The sequence below is a fragment of the Strongylocentrotus purpuratus genome, unplaced genomic scaffold, assembly GCF_000002235.5.
Source record: "Strongylocentrotus purpuratus isolate Spur 01 unplaced genomic scaffold, Spur_5.0 spur5_contig_29, whole genome shotgun sequence".
NCBI lineage: Eukaryota > Metazoa > Echinodermata > Echinoidea > Camarodonta > Strongylocentrotidae > Strongylocentrotus > Strongylocentrotus purpuratus.
The window spans coordinates 115,514-131,214 of record NW_022144941.1 but is presented as its reverse complement, the minus strand read 5'-3'; the positions used below and the strand labels follow the sequence as shown (position 1 = coordinate 131,214).

Genomic DNA, 15,701 nt, shown 5'->3' with positions numbered 1-15,701 from the left:
TGTTGGTCACCATTACGTACCAATATTTGGCTCGCATGATTTTAAATTTGGGCCTCCCCCCCCCCCCCTAAGAAATCCTGGATCCGCGCCTATACCTGGCAACAACTAATGTAACTATAACGCACTTTTTTTTTGTAAATAAAAATTGTCTCGTTGAAAGTTCAGGCTAGAATGATTGAATTACACACTAATTGATGCCACGCTTTGGTATCCGTAGCAGAATTAGCTCGCACACCTGTACGAGCTGCCTAAATGTAGATTACATTTCATCGGGGCACGCGGCCCCGGATCCAACATAAGTAGCATTCTTTAGCAATACAAATAACATTTGCCTGCTTTACAATCGTACCGCAGACAAATAATATTTTTACCAGGTGAATGAAATAGTTTGTATTGAGGCACTTTACAAATTAAGACGTATGCATTAAATTTGGTTACATTACGAAAATGGCTTATTACAACAAGCCATTTCGTAAATACTATCTGCGCATGGGCTAGTGTTGCTAGGTAGGTCAAGCCTACTTTGCAGTTTGTATTGAGGAACTTTACAAAGACTTATGTATTAAATTTGGTTACATTACGAAAATGGCCAATTACAACAAGCCATTTTGTAAATACTATCTGCGCATGGGCTAGTATTGCTAGGTAGGTCAAGCCTATTAGCAGTTAGTATTGAGGAACTTTACAAATTAAAGACTTATGCATTAAACTTGGTTACATTACGAAAATGGCCAATTACAACAAGCCATTTTGTAAATACTATCTGCGCATGGGCTAGTGTTGCTAGGTAGGTCAAGCCTACTGAGCAGTTTGTCCAACATGGCAACAACTAATGTAACTAACGCACTTTTATTGTAAATAAAAGTTGTCTCGTTGAAAGTTCAGGCTAGAATGATTGAATTACGCACTAATAATGATGCCACGCCTTGGTATCCGTCGCAGAATTAGTTCGCACACCTGTTCGAGCTGCCTTTGCAAATTACATTCCATCGGGGCTCCTGGGCCGGACCCAACATAAGTAGCATTCATTAACGATGCAAATAACATTTGCCTGTTTTACAATCGTACCACAGACAAATAATATTGTTACCAGGTGAATGAAATAGTTTGTGTTGAGGCACTTCACAAATTAAGACGTATGCATTAAATGTGGTTACATTACGAAAATGACCTATCACAACGAGCCATTTTGTAAATATTATCTGCGCATGTGCTAGTGTTGCTAGGTAGGTCAAGCCTACTTAGCAGTTTGTATTGAGGAACTTTACAAAGACTTATGCATTAAATTTGGTTACATTACGAAATGGCCTATTACAACAAGCCATTTTGTAAATACTATCTGCGCATGGGTTAGTGTTGCTAGGTAGGGAAAGCCTATTGTAAAAGATGTTACGTACCTTTGACATGGGTATATAAGGGGTCTGACAAATGCATATGTGTGACATTTTGATAGCAAGGACATTAAGGATAACAAGATGTCGACTAAACACTCCTCAGTTGAATTGATGATTGTAGAAGGTTTTGAACTGAGAAAAGTGAAGGCGCCGAGTGGTCGCCAATACCTTTTTGGAAATGTCATCGAAAGTGGTAGAGAAGGTGTAATTAAGGGGTGTTTTGTTAATGAGGTAACGAGCGAAGCGGCTGTGGACCTCGTCAAATTGAAGGCCGGTGACAAAATCATCATAACGCACGTGGTGGGTAAGGGAGGCCCCAGTCTCCGTTTGCTAGCAAATGCGACGGTAAGTGAAAGTTTGGAACTTTTTGGTGTCTATGTATGGATTTTTGTGTTGAGTAAGCGTCCACTTGACAATATATGATCATTTATTTAGCCTAAGGCCATTAAAAAAATATATACATGTTTAGCGTCCCCGCCCGTTTCCTTTTTGGGGGCCGCCTCCTATTTTATTTTTTTTGAAACTTTTTTTTTTTTTTCATGTTTTTTTTTTTTATTTATTTATTTTTATTTTTTTAATCAAAAAAAATAAAGAAAAAAACATGAAAAATACTGCTAAAATTGATCTATTTCTGATTAAAAAAAAAAAAAAAAAAAAAAAAAAAAAATGTCGGCGGCCATCTTGAAAAGTAGCCCGACTGTTAGGGAAAATGTACCGAGCGGTCATTTTGAAAAGAAAAAAAAAAAAAAAAAAAAGGGCCTCCTTTCTATTTTTTGAAAAAACAGGACGCTAAACATGTTTTTTTTTTTTTTTTTGCCTAATCAATGGTTGACTAAATTGTGAATTATAATTTGTTTTATTCATTGAAGGGCTTTTAATAGGCCTGTACTAGATACATTTGCTTGACTAAATAAAGCAATAATATCATTAACAAAATTATTTGAAAAAAGTAATATTTTGTCTTCGATAACCATTAGAGGTATGGTAAAACTATATCCATTCCATTTAGCCTAATCAATTTTTGGCTAAAAATAATTTATATTTAATTTTAAATCTGTAATGGTTAAACGGTAGTATAAATTATCAATATGATTTAGTAGCTTAAATATTTGTTGATTTTTTGTTGTTTTTTGTTGAAAGTATGGCTTTATTAATTTGCAGTTTCATTATGAAGGATGGTATTTATATTAAGGTAAATATGTTTATACTTGGGGCCTTTAAAAAAATGGTTTATAGTGGTATTGTTGTAGAGAAGTGGCTATGTATCACAATCTTTAAATAGTTATAAATTGTATTTTATTGATATAAATTGTATTTTTAGGTGTTTTCTGAAGTCGTCGATTTCGACGTAAACAAGGAAGCAGTGGACAGCTTTATCAGGCCGAAAAGTGTTTCTGTCTCTGAGGCTCGGGGGAGCGCCCCAAAAAGAAGAATGACAGTTGAAGGTGATGTGATCGAGGTATGTATTTTGCTGTTGTAAAATGTAACAATTGTGACGATTTTTTGTTTAACTTAGTGATTTTGAATCGTAAAAGAAGTTTTTTCAAATTGTGAGGATTTTATGAAACATTAAAAAAGATATTTATTTATATAAACATTATAAATGATATCATATTACGATTTGAGTGTATAGTGTAATGCATTATACATTATACTGGGGAAAACCAGAAGTGCCAAGTGTGACGGACATGAGTGCTATACAAAAACACACTATTGTTATTTTCAAATGTTTTTGTATTTTTCGAATTAAATACGTGATGTACTTGTTTATGGTGTTTTGCAGGTAGGCCAACTTGTGGAGAGTGGAAGTTACAAAAGGCGGGTAATAACGTTGAGACAGCTGGGTGATGACGATACTCAATCGATACCAATAACCCTATGGGGCGAGAGCGCTTCTCAGGATGTAGCAGAAGGACTGTCTGTCCTGGTGACGGCCGTCATTAGAGACGCCAATGGTCTGCAGGGGTCGGTGTCCACGAAAATTGAGGTAATTTTGTTTTACTATAGGTTTTCCCGCCCAATTTTATCAGAGTTGCATTTCGAGTTCATACATAGGCGTTTAAGTTTCAATGATATTTGTCAACTCTCTGCTCTCATGGTTCATTTTCATTTTTTGAGCTTTCAATTTCGTTTTATCATTTCTTTTGAATTTTATTTAATTCAGAGAAAAATCCATTTAATTTAATGACCAATTTTGCGCCAGCTGGATAGACGTTTAATTTGTCTATTTGTGAATTTGAATACATTAATGTTTATTATGGCAATGCAGGCGCTAATTTGAATGAATTTACTTGCTTTTTTAATTTGAACGCGCTTTTTGCACGCTGATGTGGGAAAATCATGAATTGCATGTTTATACAATCAAATTGAATGAACTAGATAGCTTTTTGAATGTTTTTTTTGTTTTTATGTTGAGTTGCACAGTTTGATATGTCTACACACGTACCAAATTAATCCGACACGTAGACACAAAATGATCTCGGTGATTATTCAACTTTGCTCGAAATTGAATGATCGCATCGTTAAATCAGATGCCACTTTAGTTGTGATTTTGTAGGTTTGTTTTGAACTTTTCATGATTAGTCATTGATTTTGTTTGTGTTTTAAACTGAAGGGCAATTAATCCAACCCTTGTAATAAGTTTATGTGTATAAAAGCAGAACTGAAATAACACAAACAAAATGGCAAAAGTTTGAAATGAATCGACCAATAGTAAGGAAGTTATGAATGTTTGAAATATGAGATTACTCAGTCTATGCAAATCTCAAATTGGTAGTTCGGTCAGTGGATTGTGACGTAGGACGTGGATCAGTCTCTCATTTGTCGTGTACAAAAATACCATTAATTTTTGTTTTTTTCGTATGTTTGTTTTCCCTTGGAACACTACTCAAAATTATAGATAGCATAGTATTTATAGGTCCTTTAAAAAAAAAAACCCTCCTGAGCAATGAATTTTCGAAAAAAATACAAATTTAGTCATTTATATGTTGGAACAGATGGAAAAGTAGCCGACACTATATCACATTGGCATTACTGGTTCAGCCAATTTGAAGTGCTCATAGGTATAGTGATTACTACTTTTAAAAATTCATAACTTTTTTATATTCAACTTTCATCAGTTTGCTTTTGTGCTTTGTATTAGATTAGTACTCTATTTGGGTTAGATTTTCCTTTAATGTTCATTGGTTTAAAAATGAGTTGTAAACAATTATTTAAAGCACATTTTGAAACAATAGTTTCTTTAATCATTTTTTAAAGATTTTTTGTTAAATGTTTGAAACTTGAAGACACCGTAACATGAGTTAGTAGACAGAACGTTTTTTCGAGAGAAAATCAGTGCGAGTGGGACAAAAAGTCTCCGAATTTGTCTTTTTACGTTGAGTTTAACGCCGCCCATAGAGTAAGTTTATATCATGAAATACTCAATACTTGTTTAGTAAAGGATAAAAATGTGTAGATTAATTCAATGTTGAGATATAAACTGTGCAAGATTTTGTGTCTATGAGACTATGTGTCGGATTAATTTGGTACGTTTGTGTACACATACACTCAGCTTCAAAGAGGTCAGTGTGCGCGCTGTTGAGATTTAAAGATAAACTGAGTTCTGGTAATGCGATTGCATTGTGAAAGAAAAGGTGTGGAATGGATCAGAAAAGTTGATCATATAGCATGTAAGTAATGGTGTGTAATGCAAGGTTTTGGAGTCATCAAACTCATCATAAATTTGGCAGAGTCTTGGTAAAGTAACAATCACTTACACAGAAAGATGTATATGGGACAACACACATGGTGTCGGCATGGTCGGGGCTAGTAGTACTAGATCTAGTAGGACCCCTATATATATTATCGATGTTCCAATGTGTTCCTCCTTCAATACAAGCCCTTTTACGATGCCTGTTTAATTAATATATTAAAGATATAGGTCTAGATCTAGATCTACTTGACTTTTGGTTTTAAAAAAGAAAATCAATTCTCACAGAATCAAATGAAACTTAAACTGAATATTCAGATTACAAATTGAAATTTGCCAAACGATTTTGGGTACAAAGTACTACCCTGATTTTTTTAATCTTTCTATGCTCATTACTCAGCCAGTATACATTTTCTTCCAAAATTGTTTGGCACATGACATTTATTTGTAATCTTGAACATTCAGTGTAAGTTTCGTTAGATTCTGTGAGAATTCATTTTCTTTTTTTACCCACTAGGATCTAGAACTCAAGTTTATCTTTAAGTTTAACGCGTCTATCGGTCAAATGTTAGTTGTTTATTTTTTTTAAAACGCGTAAATTTAGTGGAAATTGAATTTAACGCAGAGACACAAAGTATTGTAGATATATGTAGAAGTGAGTGTAAATGGAGTGAGGTATTTGATTAGACCATAGTTTATTTACTTAAAAATCAAGAAAACCAAGATTGGTTTTGAGAGTAGCATGAGGAAGTATTAAGGAGGAAAAGAATCCAAGATTCAAGTAAGAGTTGATTTCACCATCTAATGAAATCAGGCTTGCAAAAAGTAGGTCACTGTTATTAGGGTCATTCACAAAATGAAGTGTCTTAAGGACCTGATATATTATTTGGTTTGTAAAAATACTGCATGCATTGTCTATTGAATTTTGGTTGCTCATATGAGAGAGAAATTGGTTTATTTGGAGAAAGTAAACGTGTATGTATAAATAAAAAGCAATTTTAAATAGACTCTATAGACTATCTAGATCTAGAGGTTTATATGCAAGTGTATAAATTAAAACATTTAGATTCTAGGTCTAGTCTTGGCAAATAATAGAATGCCATGCTATTTATTTGTATAGAATTCAAGTCCATAGCAGAAAACACTTAATGAGTGCGCATAAAATGTATGCAAATTTTTAAAGAATAATGGCGCTAGTGTAGTTTCGTATCTATTTTTTTTAGCAGTTTAATATCCATTTTAATTTTTTAGCAAATGAATTTTAGCACAATTTTTTATTAATTTCAATCATAATCGTATAGACCTATTGCATTTTTCACCTGAATTTGGATCACATCCGACATCGGGAAACCTCCGTTTAGGGCTTCGATGTCGACGTCGTCGCTCAGTACTAAGGCCATGTAACAAAATATGCATGTTTAGCTTCCCCTCCCGCTTTTTTGGGGGGGCCGCCTCCTATTTTTTTTATTTTTTATTTTTTTTTTTAAAGAAAAAAACATGAAAAACACTGCTAAAATAGATCAATTTCTGATTTAAATTTAAAAAAAAAAAAAAATGTTGGCGGCCATCTTGAAAAATAGTCAGACTGTCAGGGAAAATGTACCGAGCGGCTATTTTGAGCGGCCATTTTGAAATAATAAAAAAAAAAAGGATGTTAAACATGTTTTTTTTATTTGGCCTAATCGTGTAAGTTGGGGCTCTGATCGGATCGGAAGATCGGAGCGACACCCTCGTACCTTTGATCGGTATCGGACTTGAAGATCGACACCAAAAATCAGCTGATTTTTTGTTTATTTTTTATTTTTTTTAATGACGAAAATTTTCAATTTTCATAAAGTAGGCATGCATTATAATCCAAGATGGCGGCCCGCATGTTTTGCCTCTTCTCTTAGACCAATATTGTAATTTCAAAGTCATGAAAAGTCACTAGATATAACAAACATGGTCTACAACAACTTCACATGACAAAATAATCCCAGCTATGAATTTTGTAAAAGCCTTTGATAGCCAAAAACTTGAAAATTTTTGTCATTAAAAAAAAAAAAAAAAAAATTCTGCCAATGTTTTTTGGATCATTTTTATTGATCGGCAATCGGAAATTATTATCTGATCATTCCTGATCGGCTCAAGATCGGCCCCCGATCCACAGGCCTACCCAGTACCGTCTCTATGCTAGTCCTGCACCTCAAACCTTGTATGGTGGTATCATAACATGCACGATACCACCATACGAGAAGTCTGCATAATTTTGGACTGATAGCTTCAGTTTGAGGTGCAGGACTATAGCATAGAGATGATTGGTACTGAGCGACGACGGTGACATCAAAGCTCTAAACGGAGGTTTCTTGATGTCAAATGTGATCCAAATTGAGGTGGAAAATGCAATAAATGATTATGATTAAAATAAGTAAACTATTGGGTTAAAATTTCTTTGCTAAGAATGGATATTAAAGTGCTAAAAAAAATGAATACCTAACAACACTAGCGCCAGAATAATTTGGTCATTTTTTGAGTTGTATAAAAAAATAGGAGATTTACAAGTTTGATAAATTATCATTTTGGCTGAGTTGAAAAACAGCAACAGTTATTTAGCAAGGTACATGTAGATTGAATGCACAAAAAAAAAAAAATCAAATTTGTTTTTGCGCATTGTTATTTAGGTCAGTTGTGAAAGTCACTTTGATAGGTGTATGTGACAAGTTATTGGATTAAGGTGATACATGAACAAAGCACATGCTTTTAGCACATTGGATTAAGGTGATACATGAACAGACTTGGAGCACGTGCTTGTGTTGTGAACATCATAGAGTTAATATTGATTGGATTTTTGGCAAGAAATACATTGAACCATTCAATGAAATATCTTGTGTGTAACTCTATGAATAAGTATTTTTTTAATACTACTGTAAATATGTCAATGTTAACACCGGATTTTCTATCTGCATTTTCTCTTTGAGTGCAGATTGAATAAAACCGTTATCGAATAGAAAGTGGCGTCCGTTCTTATTTATCGAGTGATTCACACCATTATGATTACATTTTTTTGTTGTAATAATATTATTTAATTTTTTTCTAGGTTTTAACAATTTTGTTCGACGTGGCATCTTTTCAAATTCAAAGCCCAGTAGCTTGTGAGAGTGTCATATTTAATTTACTTTTATTTCTCATTTTAAGACATCATTTTACTCATAATTTTTTTTTTTGTAATCTAGTCAAACTGTCAATTTTTAAAAGTAACCCTTTAGTTTACAGATAGGCAGGAATCATCAGTTAAGTACATGCCCGACATATTTTTTTTTGGCGGCATCGAAGATGGTTCAAAGGGAATGAATTAGATATGACTCCCATCTCTTAAAACTCTTTGGTACTTTGAATGAAATATGTTATGTGTACTACTGTTTTGTCACAATATGTTTGTATTGATATTTCTTTGTCTTTTTTTGTTTTATTTTTGCATTTATGTAGATGGTGAAAGAAAAATGGGTAGAGGGAGAGGTGATTGGCGTGAGAAAAACAAGGTTTGTACTTTTTGGTGGTTATTTGTTATGTGTATTTTATGTTTTTATTGTAGTGCATGTACACATGTGTACAGGTGTAGGTGTAAAAAGTCTTTTTTTTTTCCATTTGCATAGTGAGACTAAATTGGTTTAGATTTTTGTATACTCTCTTACATGTAGCTCCGGCAATTGTGTATAATTAAGAAGAATTGCGTAAATGCCGAATCCGTTCCTAGCTTTTAGAATGATCATTGCCGTTTTGTTTGTTTTTTGATGTGCGTAAATGTTTTTATATTTAGATTTTTGTTGTTATAACTGGTACATGTACATGTAGTTGGATTACAATAGAACCCGGTATAATCGTAGCGTTAATTTTAGGGGTAATTGTGCATTTTGTGATGAAAAGCATCAAATTTAGTAGGGGAGACCGAGGACAATTGTAACACTTTTGTTCAATTTCGACATCAACTTTATTATAATTAAGAAATTAAAGGTATATAAAATGAAAGATGCATATCTTGGCTTGAAATATGACTCGGTTTGGGTTAAGTGAAATAAATTAAGAGCACATTTTTGAGGGGTCCAAGAAATTTGAAAATTTGGCCGACTGATATTTTGTTTAGTTAGGGAGGGGGGGGGGGGGGGGGGGTGGTAAGATCACCTTTTTAATATTTTTTTATTAAAACAAATTTGAGGGGAGGGTTTTCCTCAAAATCGCACACATACAAAATATTGAGGGGGGGGGGGAGGGGGTCGACCCTCAAACCCCCCCTGCTTACGCGCCTGGGTGGAGAAAATGATATTGTGTTTTTCAAATTCTGCTTTTGTGATCTGTTGTATTCTTTTGTTTTAATGGCCGCCATAGTGTCCTTTTTCCTATATAATGTTAACAACTTGAAATAATTATATTAAAGGTAATACAAAGTTTTAATATGGGGTCATGAATTTGGTTCAAATTAACATATTGGAAGCATATGCGATCTTACAATATTCAGTTAATCGTTGTTGCGGTTGAAATCGAGTCTAAAGTTATGAAATTGTAAATAATAAACTTTTGATGTTGTATAGCTCTCTCTCGAGGTCAAGATATTCATTAAGCTATAAAACAATGTTTCTTGACTAAAATCAACCGATTTTAGCTAATCCTGGTTGGAAATTATATATCACAACTACATATTTTGAGGTTTTCATGGTCGCATCTACCATGTTTCGGGCATAGACGCTAATTGAAATTTATCAATTTACCAGGAGCACCGGTAAATTTTTATATTCAATTTTTTTTGTAAGCATTAGTGTTTTAGGGGCTAAATTTTCTAGTGCTTATAATACATCCACAAAGGCATCAAAATATATCAAATTGTCAAGAATCACTATCCGTTTCCGTTTTCACTCAAATTTTCATATTATTTTTAATTGTACATCTAGTATTGAAGTCACTACCTTAGCACTACTATCTCTCATCTTAACAATGTAGTTTCGTGTAGGCTTAGTAATTATTTTGAATTCATGCACATGTTGAAATTCCAGGCTCTAAATTTAGACAAACTGTAGGGCCCCATTTTCTAACTAAAGTCCCATTTTTATATATATATATCAAGGCTTTATAAAGACATTGAGTTGTGAAATATGTGTATAAATGGCCCTTATTAGGTTTTTAAATATATGTTAATTGTATTTTCATTTTCTTTTTATACAGCGTACCCATGCGTATCATGATGAAAAATGGAAATTGCATCAAGATCGCAGACGGCATGGACGAAAATCTCGTATCCTCCCTCCTTGGATTTCCAATAAGGTATAAAATTGGGACAGATGGGATTGCTGTTGAGATAGAAAAGTTGTAATATGTTTTTTTTATATTTCGTTATATAGTGCGTCCCACAAAAAAAAGAATCCGAAAAATTATTGATGTTTATCATAACTTAATCACAATTATAACTAATAAATGACATATTTGTAAAGCTTAGAGCCTCTTTTATTTGATGCAACTCATATGATGCATATTTTACGCATGAGTGATTAAAATCAATTTGAAGAGAGGGAACCAAAAGGTCATTTGGCGTATGGTATCTAAATTTCAAAAGAGAAAATATTTTTAGAAAGTTCAGTTTTTGCCCTTTTATGTGACACCTCAATCAGGAAAAAAGAGCAAAGTTTTGTTTAAAGTTTTAAAATTTGATTTAAGAAGTCAGTTTTCACTGGCTGCCTGTTGTAGCAACAAGCAGAATTGACAAAAGACAAGCTCCGTTTCGTTGACAACCAGCCATGCAGGAAGTCTTTCGCCCATGTCTGATTGTCAACAAAACGGAGTAAGTCTTTTGTCAATTTTGTTTGTTACAGCAGGCAGCCAGTGAAAACGAATTTGTTTAATCAAATTATTTTAATTTAAGCATCACTTTAAGCAAAAAAATTATTCCTTGCTTATTTTTCATGATTGAGGTGTCATATGAAAGGGCAAAAGCTGATTTTCTCTTTCAAATTTAGATACCGTGCGGCAAATGACTTTTTGTTCTCTTTTTTCAAATTGATTTTAATCACTCATGCGTGAAATATGCATTATATGAGTTGCTAAGCTTTACAAATATATGTCATTTATTCATTATAATTGTGATTAAAGTTATGATAAAACGTCAATGATTGTCGGTTTCGTTTTTTCTGGGACGCACTGTATAGTCGTTTGTAATTACTGTATCTCTGTAAATATTGATTGTTTTTCAACCAATTTTTGATATGTTGTAGCCAAGATAATTTTTTACATGGTCAATATCCACTTTTTATCATTTTGATGAAGACATCATAGTGAAAATTGCGACTAAAGGCGACATGTCAGAAGTTTCTTAATTTACGTGCAATGCTTATAGAAGGTGAATTTCGTTTACATCATGAATGTACAGTACATGACATTGTTCTTTGAACAGTATCTCGCTTATTCTTGCGCTATTTTATACCAAACTTTGGTATGTTGTAGCCTGCCCGATGGGCTATAGGCAATGTGCCTTTTGTTTTTTGATCAGATATTATTATGTCGAAATTTACAATTCAAAGTTGAAATTGCAATTTTGATAATATGTCACGTATGTCCGAACTGTGAAATTTAAATGTTAGCAGTGTTTTTATATTCAACTATGGAGAAAAAAAAAGTTTTTAGACTACACTATTGAAACTGACTGCATTTTTTTTTTTTTTTTTGAGGGGGGTGGGGGGGGGGGTTGTTACAGCAGGCAGCCAGTGAAAACGAATTTGTTTAATCAAATTATTTTAATTTAAGCATCACTTTAAGCAAAAAAATTATTCCTTGCCTATTTTTCATGATTGAGGTGTCATATGAAAGGGCAAAAGCTGATTTTCTCTTTCAAATTTAGATACCGTGCGGCAAATGACTTTTTGTTCTCTTTTTTCAAATTGATTTTAATCACTCATGCGTGAAATATGCATTATATGAGTTGCTAAGCTTTACAAATATATGTCATTTATTCATTATAATTGTGATTAAGTTGTGATAAAACGTCAATGATTCTCGGTTTCGTTTTTTCTGGGACGCACTGTATAGTTGTTTGTAATTACTGTATCTCTGTAAATATTGATTGTTTTTCAACCAATTTTTGATATGTTGTAGCCAAGATAATTTTCTACGTGGTCAATATCCACTTTTTGTCATTTTGATGAAGACATCATAGTGAAAATTGCGACTAAAGGCGACATGTCAGAAGTTTCTTAATTTACGTGCAATGCTTATAGAAGGTGAATTTCGTTTACATCATGAATGTACAGTACATGACATTGTTCTTTGAACAGTATCTCGCTTATTCTTGCTCTATTTTATACCAAACTTTGGTATGTTATAGCCTGCCCGATGGGCTATAGGCAATGTGCCTTTTGTTTTTTGATCAGATATTATTATGTCGAAATTTACAATTCAAAGTTGAAATTGCAATTTTGATAATATGTCACGTATGTCCGAACTGTGAAATTTAAATGTTAGCAGTGTTTTTATATTCAATTATGGAGAAAAAAAGTTTTTAGACTACACTATTGAAACTGACTGCATTTTTTTTTTTTTTTACAGGGGGGGGGGGGGGGGCGGAGGGGTAATAACGTACATAACATTAACTCCAGGGAGCTTCGCCGCCAAAGGCGTCGGGTCTCCAGAGACTGCGTTGGAAATGATTCAAACGGCAGCGGGTTGGGTCACATTTTTTTTTAATGTAAAAAAATGTGGTAATTACAATTTTGACTTGCAATGTTTTTCGTCTTTTTGAGGCGTCTTTTCAACCACTTAAAATTGTGGAATCTAACCTTTTCTTTTTTGGCCTTAAAATGAGACATATATTAACTTATAAAATCATGCATTGTATCACTTTATTATTGGTTTGTTATGATTATTATGGTTAATAATCATTTAATTGTTGAAATATTTCTTTATACAGGGTATATTGAAATTAAGAAACAGTGTAAAAAATTAAAATTAAAATATAATATCTCGAATTGATTGAGGGATGTTTATTTTATACTGAACAAAGTGATACTTGTAGTTCAAATTTATTTCAATGATACAAGAAAAAGAAATATTTTTTGCGGGACCATTTATTAAACTTAAATTTTATATATCTAATTGCAATTGCAACTGCAGATTAGGTAACAATTGTGTAAGAAATCGCACATCTTTTGCATGCCTTTTTTTTTTTTTAGTGGTCAACTGCTTTGAATTGATTTTTTTATTTTTATAAAAATAACATTAATGCATTTGTATAAACTTGCATCTGTACAATTTTGTTATAGATTTATTATTGATTTTGTAAAAAAAAAAAAATTATGAAACAATATGAGTTTGTTACATAATGTGTTAAATGACATCATGTTTTACATCACTGAACAATTTTAAGAGAAACTTTGCCATAAAATAATGGCAAATTTGAACTCCCAACACTTTAGAGGGGCTTTAATCTTGTGAAATCTCAATGCATGTAAATACGATCGTAATAAGGTTATGAATATATTGACAATTGTAACTGTAATAGTGTATATGTTGATTGTAATCTACCGGTATTCATTTGTGTATTTTTTTTTAACAAAGTGATATAACCATTATTTCTGTTTTATTCAAATATAATAAAAAGTCTGAACATAACAATACTTGGTTTACATTGTATCGTTTAAAAACAGTGGATTTATAAATTTAGTAATAAGTTACAGTAGAAAAAAACATTAAAAAAACTTGTCACGGTTTAAATTATGTAGGGCAGAGGGAGACAGAGCAAGAGAATAAGAGAGAGGGAGGGAGGCAAGAGAGAGAGGGGGTGAAAGAGCATAGAGATAGATAGATGTAGAGACAGACCCCCCCCCCCCAAAAAAAAAAAAAAGAGGGACAGAACAAGAGAGAAGAGAGATGCAATTGAGAACAATGCCTTTAATATTGCTAGCACAAATGGGCTCTTAAATACTGATCATAACAGTGTTAGCAATAATCAAAAACAATAATGTTCATAAATACGATGACGATATTAGTGATAATGATGACCATGATTAAAAGTGGCACAGCGCCCCTTAGGTAGGCTGTTCGATAGAGGATTGTTATTTAAATGATAACTGTTACCGGTAACTATTACTAAACAAGCTCAAATTTTTGCTTGATTGCAGAGATATACTTCGACGCACTAAATACGCAACAATGATGTCATTAGAGCTGATTATGACTAATAAGGACTATATCTAAACTGAGTTACGGCTAATTCGACCGTGCCCAGGGGCGGCCGAGCGATTTCCAAAGTGGGGGGGGGGGGGCACCAACAAAAAAGGGCACTTTCTGGAAAAAAAAGGGCACCTACATTGGGAAATCTCAAAGCGAAAATATACAATTTTTTTGACATTAATTGGTATATACCCCTACATTGTGATTACATAATCAGGGAGGATTTCATTATTTGTTTCTCTTCATACATCATACAAGATATCGCTTAAGCATCATATTGTACAGTTGGGTATGATGTCTGACTATGCATTGACGAGCGAGCGAAGCGAGCGAGAACATTTTTAAAGATCTGTGAGGTCGCAGTGCGAAAAATAACATCTTCTATAGAGGAAAAAAGCCAATCGTGATGGGGTTATAAGCACATTTTCATAACGGAAGACTGAAAAGACCTTTGATAAGTAACATAATTATATCATCTTTAAATGCGAGCGAGCGCAGCGAGCGAACTTTGGGGGAAATTGTTCTTAGTCGCTTTAAATAAGGGGCACGTTTAATGATTACATGAAAAGGGGGCAATTATCGAAAGGGATAAGACACTTATTAAAAAAGAAAAGGAGCACGTGTCAAAGTACAAAGGATAATTATAAGAGGTGAAAATGAGGCATTTTTTCACCTGAAAAGAGGCACTCACCAGTGATGAAAAAGAGGCGTTTACGAAAATGGGAAATAGGCATTTGTTGATGGAAAAGGGGCACCCATCAGATTTTGATAGGGGCATTTATAAGTAAAAGGGGCACGTGTCATTATTAAAAGGGGAATTATCAGAGGTGAAAAGGGGCACTTATGAAAATGTAAAAGGGGCACTTATAATAAAGGAAAATGTGCATTTGTTGAATGAGAAGGGGGCACTTATTAAAAAGGAGAAGGGGTAGTTAAGGGGAAGGAGCTCTCTCTTTTTAATGGGGGCACTTATCATAAGGAAAAGGGGCACTTATTAAAAAATAAAAGGGGCACATATTAAAATGAAAGGTGTGCTCATCCGAGTTTAAAAAAGGGGTAGTTATTAAAAGGAGAAGGGGCACTTTTTACAAAGGAAAAAAGGGGCAGTTGTCAGAGTAAAAGGAGCACCTCTCAGTTTTGAATAGGGCAATTATCAGAGGTGAAGGGGGCACTTATCAAAACTGAAAAGGGGCACTTTTCGTACCTGAAAAGAGGCACTTACTAGAGATTAAAAATGGCACTAATTATTGAAGATAATTTCAAGATTTATGAGAATTGAAAAAGGACACTTATTGCAAAGGAAAATGGGAACATGTCAAAGGAAAAGAGGCACGTGTCAAAAATAAAAAGGGCACTCGTCAGAGGTGAAAAGGGGGGAAGGGGCACGTTTACTAAGTAATAGGGGCACTTGTCAAAGTAAAAGGGGCATT

The 15,701-nt window shown here is 33.5% G+C and overlaps 1 protein-coding gene across 1 annotated transcript; it reads left to right on the top strand.

Annotated features, from left to right (window-relative positions):
* Positions 1–1,209: 1,209 nt before the first annotated feature.
* Positions 1,210–10,492, top strand: LOC105438448. The gene is made up of 5 exons (XM_011666258.2): positions 1,210–1,739; positions 2,716–2,853; positions 3,178–3,381; positions 8,551–8,603; positions 10,279–10,492. The coding sequence occupies exons 1-5, from the start codon at positions 1,476–1,478 to the stop codon at positions 10,424–10,426; spliced, it is 807 nt and encodes a 268-aa protein (XP_011664560.2). The 5' UTR covers positions 1,210–1,475; the 3' UTR covers positions 10,427–10,492.
* Positions 10,493–15,701: the final 5,209 nt, after the last annotated feature.